At 40.9% G+C, this 15,990-nt stretch overlaps 1 protein-coding gene across 2 annotated transcripts in view; it reads left to right on the top strand.

The window, feature by feature from the left end:
* Positions 1-15,990, top strand: part of LOC131946550 (leucine-rich repeats and immunoglobulin-like domains protein 1) — a 186,316-nt gene that overhangs the window by 121,654 nt on the left and 48,672 nt on the right. For both annotated transcript variants that reach the window (XM_059307400.1, XM_059307399.1), the window contains exon 2: positions 14,254-14,369. In XM_059307400.1, the coding sequence (XP_059163383.1) occupies positions 14,254-14,369 (116 nt within the window). The remainder of the gene's footprint in view (positions 1-14,253; positions 14,370-15,990) is intronic.

Below are 15,990 nucleotides of genomic sequence, written 5' to 3'. Positions count from 1 at the left end.
AACCACGCCTTGTCGGTGTATGTTAAAATAAAAAGTAAAGCAACGCCTTCAGTATAACAAATAATTTAATTTATTAAATTGTATGTGAAGTTTCAATACAGTTGTGGAGTAATTCTTTAGTGAGCAGAATTTTGAAAAAAAAAATTAAAAGTATATTTAGATAACACCATACAACTTTTAAAACAAGTTATTGTTATGAACATAATCATATCCTCACTGTCACAATATCAATAAAAAATGTTTGCCGTGTTTAAAAAAAATAGAGTTTTTTGTTAAAGTATGTTTCCTTGTTGTTAGCATTAAGCTCATTGTTGTCAAGAGCTTACTGCAGACAAGAGCTTAAGGCTTTTCCTGCAACATGTCTGTTATTGTTCATTCAGTTCTGGTGGATGCTGTCGTATAACTGTCACGTGACACCCTCCACTGCCGTCCTATGGCAGTTGAATGACAATATCCACTGGTGACAGTTGAATGACAATATCCACTGGTGGCAGTTGAATGACAATATCCACTGGTGACAGTTGAATGACAATATCCACTGGTGACAGTTGAATGACAATATCCACTGGTGACAGTTGAATGACAATATCCACTGGTGACAGTTGAATGACAATATCCACTGGTGACAGTTAAATGACAATATCCACTGGTGACAGTTGAATGACAATATCCACTGGTGACAGTTAAATGACAATATCCACTGGTGACAGTTAAATGACAATATCCACTGGTGACAGTTGAATGACAATATCCACTGGTGACAGTTAAATTACAATATCCACTGGTGACAGTTAAATGACAATATCCACTGGTGACTAATGCTGAAATGTGAGGCTCGCGTGCCACCTTAGTCATCAAAGATCAATCTCATGCTAGCTCTGAGTCATGGAAGTTTCTTTCATGTCATTTTATCGGCAGGTAATGTTTGAATCCCTGCCTTTATAGCATTGACCTCAATCACACCCGCTCCCCTATTGACCTCATTCACCATACTAACCGCATTGACCCCTCCCTCCACACACCCACCCATTGCTCCTCCCCCACACTACTTGACCTCCATTCTCCAACCCTTCCATCCCCACACAAAGAACCCGCACACCTCCACACCTGCGTGTCTACTAAAAAAACAATATGTTTACAGAGAAATAAACCAACGACTTGAATGATTATTAGCTGGTGTCATAATGCAATTCTTTATTCGTTGTGTCAAAATTAAACCATGCATTATGTAACACACTGACTAATGACTGTGTCTATAGGTGTTAAAGGTTAATGAGTCATTAGTATCAAGAACGAGATTTAATTGAACCATTATTGGTTCAGATCGTTTTCTTTCTATTTTTGATTGAAGAGTTTCATTTAAGCGAAACTTGAAATTCGCTCTTGACAAGAAGGTTAAAACAACACTGAACCGTTATGTTGTTGTAGAAACTATCGCGTGGGGGATGGTTGTTGTTAGGTGATGGTTGTTGTTGTATAATGGTGATATGTTTTGTAATTGTTGTTGTCAATGTATGAAGGTGGCTATCGTTTTGTGATGGTGGTTGTAATTGCGTCATGGTGGTTATCGTAGCGTGATGATGGTTGTTGTTGTTGTTTGACAATCTCTGTCGTTTTGTGATCGCGGTTGTTGTTGTGTGATGGCTGTAGTTGTGTAATTGTGGTAGTTGTCTAGCGATGGTGGTTGTTGTCGTGTGGTGGTGATTATTATTGTGTGACGTTGGCTGCTGTGGTGTGATGGTGGTTGTCGTTGTATGATAGCTGTCGTAGTTGTGTAACGATCGCTGTTGTTTATGATGGCGGCTGTCATTGTGTAATGGTGGTTGTTGTGTGATGGCTGTCGTTGTTATGTGGTGGTGGCTGTCGTTGTGTAATGGTGGCTGTTGTTGTGTGATGGCTGTCGTTGTTATGTGGTGGTGGCTGTCGTTGTTGTGTGACGGTGGTTGTCGGTGTGTGATGGCGTCTGTCGTTAAAGTGTTGTTCAAGTGTGTACTGTTAAAGCTACATTAGAAGAACTAACGACCGCAGGGTGTGAGCAGCTCTACAATAGAACGTGGAGTGTTACAAAAACCTTCAGCTGAGAGCGCTAATGGCTTGGTCTGGATATCACGCTTAGGATCCACGTTGTTAGGTCTAAACATCAAGTTTAGGATTCACTTTGGTATAAATATCAAGTTTAGGATCCACGTCGTTAGGTCTAAACATCAAGTTTAGGATTCACTTTGGTATAAATATCAAGTTTAGGATCCACGTTGTTTGGTCTAAATATCAAGTTTAGGGTGCTCTTTGGTATAAATATCAAGTTTAGGGTGCACTTTGTTTGAGCTAAATATCAAGTTTAGAACTATTTGGTCTAGATATCACGCTTAGGTAAAAACATCAACATTAGGACCTTTTCGGTTTCGATATCACGCTTGGAGCGTTCGCATTTTGTTGCCTCGTCTAGATATCAACATTAGGTGGTCTAGATATCGCCATTAGGTGGTCTAGATATCGCCATTAGGTGGTCTAGATATCAACATTAGGTGGTCTAGATATCAACATTAGGTGGTCTAGATATCAACATTAGGTGGTCTAGATATCAACATTAGGTGGTCTAGATGTCAACATTAGGTGGTCTATATATCAACATTAGGTGGTCTAGATATCAACATTAGGTGGTCTAGATATGAAATTTAGGTTGTCTAGATATCAATTTCAGGACAATAATTTTATTGGTCTAGTTATCAAAATTAGGTGTTCTAGATTTGAAATTAAGGTTGTCTACATATCAACATAAGGTGTTCTAGATATGAAATTAAGGATGTCTACATATCAACATAAGGTGTTCTAGATATGAAATTAAGGTTGTCTAGATATCACTTTCATGACAATAATTTAATTAATCTAGTTATCAAGTTGACCGCCGTTTGTGTAAAATTCCCTGACAAAAATTGCAAATTTAAAATCCCCTGAGTCCTGTCATTAACACAACAACAATACACTAATTGTGATTCTTAAGGTGCAAAACACTTCAGTACCCAGGTCTATGGACGGCTCACACCTTGGTCGGGTCTATGGACGGCTCACACCTTGGTCGGGTCTATGGACGGCTCACACCTTGGTCGGGTCTATGGACGGCTCACACCTTGGTCGGGTCTATGGACGGCTCACACCTTGGTCGGGTCCATGGACGGCTCACACCTTGGTCGGGTCTATGGACGGCTCACACCTTGGTCGGGTCTATGGACGGCTCACACCTTGGTCGGGTCTATGGACGGCTCACACCTTGGTCGGGTCTATGGACGGCTCACACCTTGGTCGGGTCTATGGACGGCTCACACCTTGGTCGGGTCTATGGACGGCTCACACCTTGGTCGGGTCCATGGACGGCTCACACCTTGGTCGGGTCTATGGACGGCTCACACCTTGGTCGGGTCTATGGACGGCTCACACCTTGATCGGGTCTATGGACGGCTCACACCTTGGTCGGGTCTATGGACGGCTCACACCTTGGTCGGGTCTATGGACGGCTCACACCTTGGTCGGGTCTATGGACGGCTCACACCTTGGTCGGGTCTATGGACGGCTCACACCTTGGTCGGGTCTATGGACGGCTCACACCTTGGTCGGGTCTATGGACGGCTCACACCTTGGTCGGGTCTATGGACGGCTCACACCTTGGTCGGGTCTATGGACGGCTCACACCTTGGTCGGGTCTATGGACGGCTCACACCTTGGTCGGGTCTATGGACGGCTCACACCTTGGTCGGGTCTATGGACGGCTCACACCTTGGTCGGGTCTATGGACGGCTCACACCTTGGTCAGGTCTATGGACGGCTCACACCTTGGTCGGGTCTATGGACGGCTCACACCTTGGTCGGGTCTATGGACGGCTCACACCTTGGTCGGGTCTATGGACGGCTCACACCTTGGTCGGGTCTATGGACGGCTCACACCTTGGTCGGGTCTATGGACGGCTCACACCTTGGTTTGTTTACCTGTCTGCCCGCGGGGTAACGACGTGTTAATGTCATCCCCCCGGGCCATGAGCCACGAGCCAATCATGTTCGAGGCTACGATTACCCGACCCAAGGCTTGCATGACCAGCCCCGGGCGGAGAAATTTATTACACCGTTCCAATCAATAGACCAACCTTAGGGTGGGGATGGGGGTGGGGGGGGGGGGGGTTCTTCGCGCCTTTTGGTTTTTTAATTATTTGACTTTAGTCAGGGTGTGGAGAGGAAAATAACAAGTGGGATGTGAGTCACATAACCGGATCACATGACAAGCGGTCCTTGCTTTGTTGTAACAACTCTTGATATAGTGTATGAGCTCTTGGTTATAATGTATCAAGTATGAGTTCTTTATTATAATAATAATTCTTCATTATAGTGAATAATGTATGAATTCTTCATTATGATGAATGAAGTATAAATTCTGCATTCTAATGTATGAAGTATGAATTTTTCATTATAATGTTTGAAGTATGAATTCTTCATTATGATGTATGAAGTATGAATTCTTCATTATAAAGTATAAAGTATGAATTCTTAATTATAATGTATGAAGTATGAATTCTTCAATATAATGTATGAAGTATGAATTCTGCATTATTATGTATGAAGTATGAATTCTGCATTATGATGTATGAAGTATGAATTCTTCATTCTGATGTATAAAGTATGAATTTTCCATGCTGATGTATAAAGTATGAATTCTTCATTCTGATGTATCAAGTATGAATTCTTCATTATAATGGATTTTTTAACTTGCATGTATAAAAAAAAATAGCCAACTTTCACCTTTGGGTTAATTGTCCCATTATTCGAAATTTTGGTTCGTTATTTTGGATGAGTTCTAAACCACTGTGAAGCCCCTCCTGAGTTACGAGCAAACCAACAGAGTTGCCAAATTGGCACAGTAAAAAAAAACTATTCGAAGCGAACAACAGCTGTCGCAGAAACGATAAAAAATAATTACGTTAATTAACGGTAATTGAAACATTCATTTTTCATGGCGGGACTAAAAATAAAATTTTGAAATCGAAACTTTTAAAATGTTTGACTAGAACTCGTGAAGTGACCTTTGAACTATTTTTTTTTCTGATGACCCTAGCACACTAAATTACATCGACATTCGATGTGGTGCCTCCCTTAAACCTTGTGACGTATGACTCATGTGGAGGGGTGGGGGTGTTATGCACGGTTCATTTGTGATATCTTTAAACCAGCTTTATGAGTCATGAAACCGAACAAAAAATGAGTCACATTAATTTGTCACGGAGGTTGCGCCTGTAATCAATAAATAACTTAATGAGTTAGGCCAAAGTAATAGAGTAATTTATTTTTTTACAAAAAACATTTTTTATGTTATATGAAAACAAGGGCTTCTCGATTTCAAATTTTAAAATTAGTTTTATAGAGTTGTCTTTCTTGAACAGGCTTTTCAGAAAACTTCATTTTAACAAAGCCACTTTAATTATCAATTTAAAAAAAAAGTTTGAAAGAATAATCTCATAATAATACTCTTTGTAGTTTTTCTTGGTATAAAAAAATATCTTTTGTTTTGCGCAGTTTTAAATGTTTCTTTAAGGCACCTGGCTGTTAACTAAAGCATCATGGTTAATTTTTTTTATTACTTTTAGTTCGGATCTCAAATGTTTTAAGATAAAGTAGTACAGATAAAAGGTATCAGATGCTTGTTGATAATCCCGAGAAATCGAGCATGGATCCGTCAATATAATCTAGGTATGATAACAAAAGTATAATAGGCTTAAACGCTTCATTGTGTGGTAAGAATATGTATGTTTGCTTTTTAATCAAGACTTTTAAGGATACAGAAGTCTCAAGTATTATATTTCTGTGGTTTGCTGTTTTATATTATTTGTATATTACAATTCTAAAAAACCTTGCTGCGGTTATCTCATGTTCCCATACAAATTCCATGTCACTGAGTTGAAAGATTTCGTTATAAAACAATTTTCCTGTGACTTAGTTGAAATATTTCGGCTACAGGACATTACCCCCCTGGAAATTCCCCCCCCCCCCCGGACATTTCCCCCCGTATTTACCCCCCGGAGCAATTACCCCATGTCAATTACCCCCTGTCAATTACCCCCCCCCCCCCCCCGGGGAATTACCCCCCCCCCTCTCAAGTTAGAATCCTAACTCTAACTAGAATTCTGTACCTTTATACTACTTTAATCCAAACCTTAAGAAAAAGACCAAAACCTAAGCATCCACCTTAGCCTAAAACTTCTCACAAAACCAAAACCAACCCTAACCCTAACCATAACACTAGCTCTAACTCTAACCCTAACCCTAGCCCTAACCCTAATCTTAACCCTAACCCTAACCCTAACCCTAACCCTAACCCTAACCCTAACCCTAACCCTAACCCTAACCCTAACCCTAACCCTAACCCTAACCCTAAGCCTAACCCTAACCCTAACCCTAACCCTAACCCTAACCCTAACCCTAACCCTAACCCTAACCCTAACCCTAACCCTAACCCTAACCCTAACCCTAACCCTAACCCTAACCCTAACCCTAACCCTAACCCTAACCCTAACCCTAACCCTAACCCTAACCCTAACCCTAACCCTAACCCTAGCCCTAGCCCTAGCCCTAGCCCTAGCCCTAGCCCTAGCCCTAGCCCTAGCCCTAGCCCTAGCCCTAGCCCTAGCCCTAGCCCTAGCCCTAGCCCTAGCCCTAGCCCTAGCCCTAGCCCTAGCCCTAGCCCTAGCCCTAGCCCTAGCCCTAGCCCTAGCCCTAGCCCTAGCCCTAGCCCTAGCCCTAGCCCTAGCCCTAGCCCTAGCCCTAGCCCTAGCCCTAGCCCTAGCCCTAGCCCTAGCCCTAGCCCTAGCCCTAGCCCTAGCCCTAGCCCTAGCCCTAGCCCTAGCCCTAGCCCTAGCCCTAGCCCTAGCCCTAGCCCTAGCCCCAGCCCCAGCCCCAGCCCTAGCCCTAGCCCTAGCCCTAGCCCTAGCCCTAGCCCTAGCCCTAGCCCTAGCCCTAGCCCTAGCCCTAGCCCTAGCCCTAGCCCTAGCCCTAGCCCTAGCCCTAGCCCTAGCCCTAGCCCTAGCCCTAAAACCTAACCCCAACCCTAGCCCTAGCCCTAGCCCTAGCCCTAGCCCTAGCCCTAGCCCTAAACCTAACCCTAAACCTAGCCCTAACCCTAACTCTAACCCTGTCCGGGGGGTAATGTCCTACTGGGCGGGGGGTAATTGACAGGGGGGTAATTGACAGGGGGGGGGGGGGTAATTACTCTGGGGGGTAATGTCGGGGGGGGAATGTCCGGGGGGGGGGGGGTAATTGACAGGGGGGAAATGCCCTGTTCCCAAATATTTCATGTTCCCATACAAATCCACTGTTTATTGAAACATTTCATGTTTTAAAACCACTTTCCTGCGACATTGTTGAAATATTTCATGTTCCCAAACAAATCTACCGTTTATTGAATTATTTCATGTTACTAAACAAGGTGAGATTTTTTTAATTTCCCAATCGAGACCCAGATATGTCATATTTTAATTTGAGTTCACGGTCACTTGCCAATGTCATGTTCCCCATATTTCACATTTCCTCACGGAAAGGTCAAGGTCGTAAGATGTCCGTGAATCGGGTTTTAAAAAAGTGGATGCCCCGAATCAGATTTGTCATTTGGGGCTATTGAGCAGTAGGGTAGTTTTTTTTTTCTCTATGCAGGAATTCCGATATGGCGCAAGCCGAGGTTGAGTGAACCGTCTAGGAATTGATGATTTCTAATCAGCCTAGTTAGACCAAAGCTTCAGCTTTATTTTTAGCACTCGCCTTGTAAAAACATACATGAATCGCGGTCTAATGAGAAATATTTCACTGTTCTTGGGGCTTAAAGCATATCGAGTAAGGGAGGTAATTCTTAATTCTTGAGTGAGGTGGAGTTATTGTAGCTTGTGTGGGTTGTGTGTGGGTTGATGTCAGTGTGAAGGGGGGAGATGTGGTTGGTCACAAAGTTGGGGGGTTATATTTTATTGATGTTCTTGACGCTGGGTAAATATTTGGACAGGGGCACAGAGCTAATGGAAACATAATGTCATTTATGTTTACTATGTCATTAACTTGTATGACGACATATACCACGTCACAGCTAGAGTGTAAACATAATTTGACATACGCCACAGCTAGTATATAACCTTAATGTTGTATACACAACAGCTAGTCTATTCCTCAATTCCTTAATGTGATATACACCACAGCTATACTATAAAAATAATGTGATATAAAACACAGCTAAACTATAAAAGTAGTGTGATATAAAACACAGCTAGCAAATAGCCTTAATGTGATATACACCACAGCATGTCTATGATCATAATGTGATATAAATCACAGCTAGCCTGTAAACATTATTCACCTCACATTATTTATTTCTATAACGAATAAGAAAGAGAGAGAGAAAAAGAGAGAAAATCACGTTGTCATTTTCTCGCATGCTGGCGTACACCCCTGGTCAAATATCCCCAAACCTTGAATCGTTTTATTTTATAAGCACTTAGCTCAATTTTGGCTCTGTATTTTGTCACGTGATGTACGGATAATATCACTGGTGAATTAATTCACATTTCATCAACGCGGCCCACCTAATTCATCCAAGCCATTAAGTCAAACAATCCGGTTGCCTAAAAAAGTCTTTTAAAATTGAATGGATAAAGACAGAAAGGGAACTAATCAGATTAAATCTCAAGGTTAATGGACTTTTTTTTCTACTCATTATAACTCTACGGTCCAAATTCTAGTGAGTATAATCTAGCATATAAAAAAAAATGAAATCAGGTTTGAGATTACAGAAACAGTTAAACTCTACTTCATCTGCCAGATTGTTACTCAAGCATGAAGGTTAACTTTGTAAAATACCAAGTTTCAATGTAAACGATACGTCAAAACATATTATGTGCCTACATGTACATTTAAACATCGATCTTGACTTAAAAATGAATACAAGTTCTTGTTTTTATTTTTTGAATGTTTAATTTTTTTTCATTTTTTTTTTTTTTTTTTTTTTTTTTTTTTTTTTTTTTTTTTTTTTTTTTTTTTTTTTTGCGAAAAGATACAGAGGATCTAGATCTAGTCGAACGTTTAATTTCTAGTCTTTTAAAAACATTTGTTTCTTTGCATCACGTAATATTTCATCTGATAAAGAAAACTTCCCCTCGCTAGCAATAAAGAAATGTAATGCAGAAAAGACAATTAAGATAAAATAATTCCTGTTATTCCCACAGAGTTATGTAACTTTTATGGCCAGCGCTCGACAGAAACCTGCGACTAATCCGGTGAAAGTAGCCGGTGTTTATATTACGTGTGAAGACGCCTGGCAACCGGCCAACCGGCAAAAATAATACACATCCAGCAACCAATCAGAAACACCGATACAACACGAACAAAAGTAAGCCATCACAGCAGGATAATAAAACCGATATCTCGCTGTCGAGCGTACGTGTATTACTTTTAAAATATTTACTCGCTGCGGTGTCCCGGTCGGTGCATATTTCATGTCTTATCTGGCAAGCCTGTATCGGAGCGAGAGGCCCATCAACCTACTTTCGCTTTCGGTTCTTGTGCATTCCACCCGGGTATTTATTCCGACATTCTGTGGCACCACGGAGCTCATGAAAACGGAAATTCGATCGATTACAATAGCAGCATTTAATCTGATCGATAAAAAATTTAATTAAGCTATTCATACATTAGAAAAACGAGCCGTTTGTGTTTTCAAATTGAATTATCCGATTTACTATAAAATGTAATAGATAATTGTTTGGGGGGGGGGTATTTTATTAGGTAAAAAAATATTTTAAAATTCCGATCTAGCCATTGAGTAACTACGTTTTTAAGCGAGTCTTTTTGTGCGGTTGGTGGTGAGTGGAGAAAGAAATCAATGACTATGTTGCGTGAATTATCTAATCTAATTAAACCCCACTTATTGAAGCTCACGTCGTGTTGAGTGTCTCGTCCTCCTCGAGTTACTGCCCCTTACTTCCTCTGTCCTACCCACCACAGGCTTCACGTTATTGCCGTCTGGTGGTTCTATTGGTGGGGGGGGGGGAGGTGCGCATGTCCGTCTGCTCGCTTAGCAGGAGCAGGACACAACCCCCAGACAGACGAGGACGCCCTTAACGATGACAAGGACAGATGGGGCTCTCTAAAGCCCTCCCTAGAAATGTTGATGTCATGCCAGAGTTTTTTTCCCCTTCCTTGTCAAAGGGAGAAAACAACAGTGTCAACACTAGGGGAGGTAGTAAGTTGCTGGGTAGGACAAGAGCAGGGAGATAACTAAGACGGAACTGTACACGACAGAACTACTCTTCGGACCTCAAATTTTTCCTCACAAACCAACATAATTACGCGGGAAGAATGGCATCAGACCGCCATCTTGATACCATAAATACCAATAACGGAAGCACCCAAGGTCGGTCACATGGCACTAGATCTGGGCAATGAGACGTCGAACATTGGGGCTGAAATACGAGATCTTGTTTCAAGAAATGGTACCAAGGAACCTGTCTACTAGCAGATAATCTATGGAGACCATTTTTCTCTCGGAACTCATGGCGAGTTTAAAGTTCCACGAAGATTGGTTGGAATATGTTCCTATACTCGCATCTAGGGTCCTATAGTCATACATAATATATAGGCCCATTTATGCATATAATTATAAAATGCACATATACATACTTCTGTATATAGGCTATATATGGGCATTATATGACCTACATATTTACACCATTTTATATATAAACGCACACAAACACAATGACATATATATATATATATATATATATATATATATATATATATATATATATATATATATATATATATATATATTCAATTGCATGCTATCTAGAAACATCGGGTGCACAAAGGCTATTCAGTATACGATGCAATTACACTCGATTAATGTAAATCGATAATGAGATCTTACACTGAAATGAAAGTCCAACTGTTACAAGTCATTCATTAATTTGATAGATCAGGTCGGCCGATCAGATTTAAGAGATCGATATCAGGTGTGATCAACGATAAAATAAATGAACAGATCACTGGGCCATGATTGCTTTGTGCCTCTGTTTGAAAGAACCGCGCGAATGTTCCAGAAAGCTGGAAGCCAAGTGAAGCTGTAGCTGATATTCTCCATGCTGGCATGATGCTATATCTCTCAGTGCTAACCGGGTGCTATCTCTAGCCGACATCTCATTTAGCAACTTGAAAGGGGAGACGAGACATTGATTTATACCGTGTGATAAACTGCAAATTTCATTGAATTCTTTTAACGTGTTCATTGACTTCAACCATTCATGAATATTTATATACAGAATACTTAAGATAAAGTTCTGTTTCATTGTTTCAGGTGATAATTGCTTTGTTGTAAATAATTGAGGGAAAAAAGAGGTTGTTTGAAGTTTTTAATTTGATGAGTATTTCTATCAACTATAAGTAAAGTTGCCTCTTTAAGACCTAGCGATCCTTTGCGATCACACGTTTCATGACCTCGGAAAATGAAGGGATAGTGTGGTCAGTATTATGCCCAGAAGACTTTGATTATCCCCGATGTAAGTCCGTTACCCATTAGAGCTGGATGGACTCAGGGACGTCCGACTGTCCGAACCGAGATCCGAACTCGAGACCTCTCGTGCTAGCAGCAAAATGCTCTAGTATTCGAGCATGCCGTCCCTCTATCAAAATTCCATATAAATAATTATTTGTGATTTCATATCAAATAATTACACATTATGTAGAACTTATGAACATTCCTGTGTTTATACTAGCAGAGATAATCAAAATTTAAATTTTATATTTGTGTGTTTTGGTCTCTACTTTATGTTAAAAATAGTTGACTTGGACTGACATTTACGATAACTGTGTCTAAAAGAGTTTTTATTTAATTCATCTGTCTAACTTGTTAACTTTTAAATGGCGAAACGTAATGCACGTGTACAGCGAAAAGAAAGAAATTGCTTCCTAAAAACATTACAACTTCTTAACTGTGGTAACACAAAACGAACATGACACTTTATAAAAAAAACAAAATCTAACCTCATTTTCTACTGTGTAAAACCAACCAACAACATGGTCGGGAATTTAGCGAAAAATCTGGTAGGTTGGCAGTGTTGGGTTGCCTAGTTTGATAAAAGTAATTTTTAAACTAAAAATTCGGCTTTACTGTAGATTACTGTAGAATAACACAGTTTTGCGAAAATAAGTCATAACCTCTGAAACCGTACTATCCTTAGTAGTAAATTTCGCTGTATTAAAAAAATATAATTGAGTTTTTACTGAGAGTATTTTTTAATACTGCTAGGGTAAACTATATTATTATATAATCTCTTGGAAGAGAAGTCTAAATAAAATTCTTGCTTAGAAGCTGGATTTAGTGGGCATTGTCTATCGCATATATTTTTCAACACTCTTCAAAAGCCTAGCTTTGCCAGCTTTTAACTAACTTTTGGATTATTTAAAGGGGATAAATTCTATCTGATTAATTTTACTTTATTCAATTAGGTTTTTAATCGGTCAAACAGGACAGACAACCATTCGATTATTTACATCTGACGGCTGTAGGGGAGGGAACTCGTTCATTATTTACACACCACTCTGCCGGGGTGAAAACAAATAATTTTAGAGGGAAGTAATTGGGGATTGTGGAAAACTAAATCGGAGTAATCGTTCGTGGTTAATAGCTCCAGACTAATGAGAGTCCATTAGTTGTTGTCATTTTCATCTAAGCAGAAAAAAAACAGGCCTGCAATATAAGGGCCCTATAACAAACCATCGATATCTACTACCACACGCCACAATACAATATATTGCCACAAGCCAACCACATCTACGGACACAGGCTACAACCCAAAACAACCCCACTACCACAAGCCAACCACATCTACTGACACAGGCTACAACTCAAAACAACCCCACAACCACAAACCAACCACACATCCTGTCATAAATCCCCCACACCACCCTGCTAGTCCGAGCCCTCAATGAAATATCACCTAACCCCCACCAAAGCCCTTACCCCCCTTTCCCCTCCAGAATCAACTCGACTCATTATGAGTTTAAACTCACCCATCATGACAGAAATGCGCTCTAATCACGTCACAATATTTGCCACACTCACCATGTCGATTACGGCACAATTATTGGTTTAAAAAAATATCTAAGGGACATTACTCTTTATTACATCAACTGAATTGAGCTTCAAGATCAAGAGCATTGATAGATGAGATTAAATAGATCTAAATTGTGCGGTTATTTCCCCTGAATAAATGAACAACACAATGTATTGGAAAATCGTTGTGAATCGTGCCATTTCAAGAGCTTGTTCATGTGGCTTTTGTCGTGAGGTTATCGCCCCTCGGCCGAACAATAGCCCGCACCGACTAACAGAGTGAAAGAATTCAATCGTAGCTGCACTGGAAAAACTTGGTGTCAAAGACTGAAAGAGTAACCGTTCCGTGGTGTCAGCTTCTATAGTTAGCGTTCTTTGATTATTATTTTAAAATAATTCGATATTAATTTCTTACTAGCATTGACGTGCATAGAGTAAAATGTCACAAGTTTTACACTTTTTATGTGACATTTTGGTACAAAACAAATATTTGAGTACAATTATTTTTCGCACTTTATAATTATAATGGATATTTTCGACGTGTTCTATGTTAGAGATACATAACTAGGTGGTTGCTGATTATTATGGTCAACACACTGGAAGGCAGGGGTTTAAGATATAACAAGGAATAACTCATTACGACATTCAACACAAAGGTAAAGGAGGGGTTAATGATATTGCGAGGTTGAGACTTGTGGTGGAAAAACAGTATTACAATAGCTTAGCATATAATATATTGTATTCTATATTCCTGGCGGTTTGTGAAACTGGATAACGTTATTGTTGCGAGGGGGGGGGGGGAGGGTGTTATTTGTTTTTTGTTTTGACTCTCATGAATTGAAAGTGGGGTTAACCTGTGCTCAAATTGTATTTTGTCAATCTATGGATGAACGCGAATTCAGAGTTTCTTCTAGGTATCTCCGAACGAAAAGAAATTTATGTAGAAAATATATACTTTTATCAGTACCAGCTTTCCCCCCCCCCCCCCCTGGAAAATTTAGTCCACCCCCAACCCCTGGAGAAAAAAGGTTGGAAGAAACACTGCTCGAATTCATCTTGAATACTGTTTTTATAAATGCTAATTTTAAACCCCTGTAGTCACGTGACCTCTTGTGATCTCTCCCCAGCTCTGGAGCTACACGGCGTCCACCCCACGTTCCTGGCCAGCCCCACGTCCTACACAGTTGACGCGGGCCAGGTGGCCAAGCTGGAGTGTGCTGTGGAGAACCTGGACGATAAGCAGGTCAGTGACGTCATGTGGTGTGTACCCGGTGTGTGCTGTATCAGTGACGTCATGTGGTGTGTACACGGTGTGTGCTGTGTCAGTGACGTCATGTAGTGTGTACCCGGTGTGTGCTGTGTCCGTGACGTCATGTAGTGTGTACCCGGTGTGTGCTGTGTCAGTGACGTCATGTAGTGTGTATACGGTGTGTGCTATGTCAGTGACGTCATGTAGTGTGTATACGGTGTGTGCTGTGTCAGTGACGTCATGTAGTGAGTACCCTGTGTGTGCTGTGTTAGTGACGTCATGTAGTGTGTACCCGGTGTGTGCTGTGTCCGTGACGTCTTGTAGTGTGTACAAGGTGTGTGTGCTGTGTCAGTGACGTCATGTAGTGAGTACCCTGTGTGTGCTGTGTTAGTGACGTCATGTAGTGTGTACCCGGTGTGTGCTGTGTCCGTGACGTCTTGTAGTGTGTACAAGGTGTGTGTGCTGTGTCAGTGACGTCATGTAGTGAGTACCCTGTGTGTGCTGTGTTAGTGACGTCATGTAGTGTGTACCCGGTGTGTGCTGTGTCCGTGACGTCATGTAGTGTGTACCCGGTGTGTGCTGTGTCAGTGACGTCATGTAGTGTGTATACGGTGTGTGCTATGTCAGTGACGTCATGTAGTGTGTATACGGTGTGTGCTGTGTCAGTGACGTCATGTAGTGAGTACCCTGTGTGTGCTGTGTTAGTGACGTCATGTAGTGTGTACCCGGTGTGTGCTGTGTCCGTGACGTCTTGTAGTGTGTACAAGGTGTGTGTGCTGTGTCAGTGACGTCATGTAGTGAGTACCCTGTGTGTGCTGTGTTAGTGACGTCATGTAGTGTGTACCCGGTGTGTGCTGTGTCCGTGACGTCTTGTAGTGTGTACAAGGTGTGTGTGCTGTGTCAGTGACGTCATGTAGTGTGTACATAGTGTGTGCTGTGTCCGTGACGTCATGTAGTGTGTACACGGTGTATGCTGAGTCATGTGTCGACCTTGTTTTTGAAAATAGTACTGTCCTGTGTTGACTTTCTAATAGGACAATGTCCTAACGTGAAAAGACCCCAGTCACTACTTAACTAACCCAGAGATTTGTCACTATTTAAGTTAGCCGTTCTGGGATGTTTGTTGTAAACTGCCTTGTTCGTTCTACTAAGTTGTTTCTATGTTGTAATTTAGCTCAACTCCCATTATGTTTGACCATAATGTGTCAGCAGTTTTTATATTTGGCCAAATTTTTCTTAATTGCTTTATACATTTAGCCACATTTTCCTAAGCTGTTATATATATTTGGCCATTCTTCTCAACTTGTTTTATGTTTGGGCTTAGCTTAGAAGCTGTGGTTTATCTGACAAAAGAATTTGGCAATATTTTTACTATAATATCACATCTATGATTTGCCACAAAACAAAAGCGGTAGTTTCTAGTCATTGTGTATTTCCATATTTCGACATTTATTTTTGCCATACTTTCACATCACTATTTCCACTCTTCTCTATGTGTAAAAATCATGCTCTATGTATTACTTAGATATACCCTCGCCCCATATGAAATAACGCTTGTCTTCGCCATCTTCATCTAATCAAACATCCAATCCCCCACATTGGCTGACCAACATTA

Source organism: Physella acuta, unplaced genomic scaffold (assembly GCF_028476545.2).
Source record: "Physella acuta isolate Inbredline_101_S28 unplaced genomic scaffold, ASM2847654v3 ptg000562l, whole genome shotgun sequence".
In the NCBI taxonomy this organism is placed as follows: Eukaryota; Metazoa; Mollusca; class Gastropoda; family Physidae; genus Physella; species Physella acuta.
This window is presented reverse-complemented; position numbering and strand designations above follow the sequence as displayed.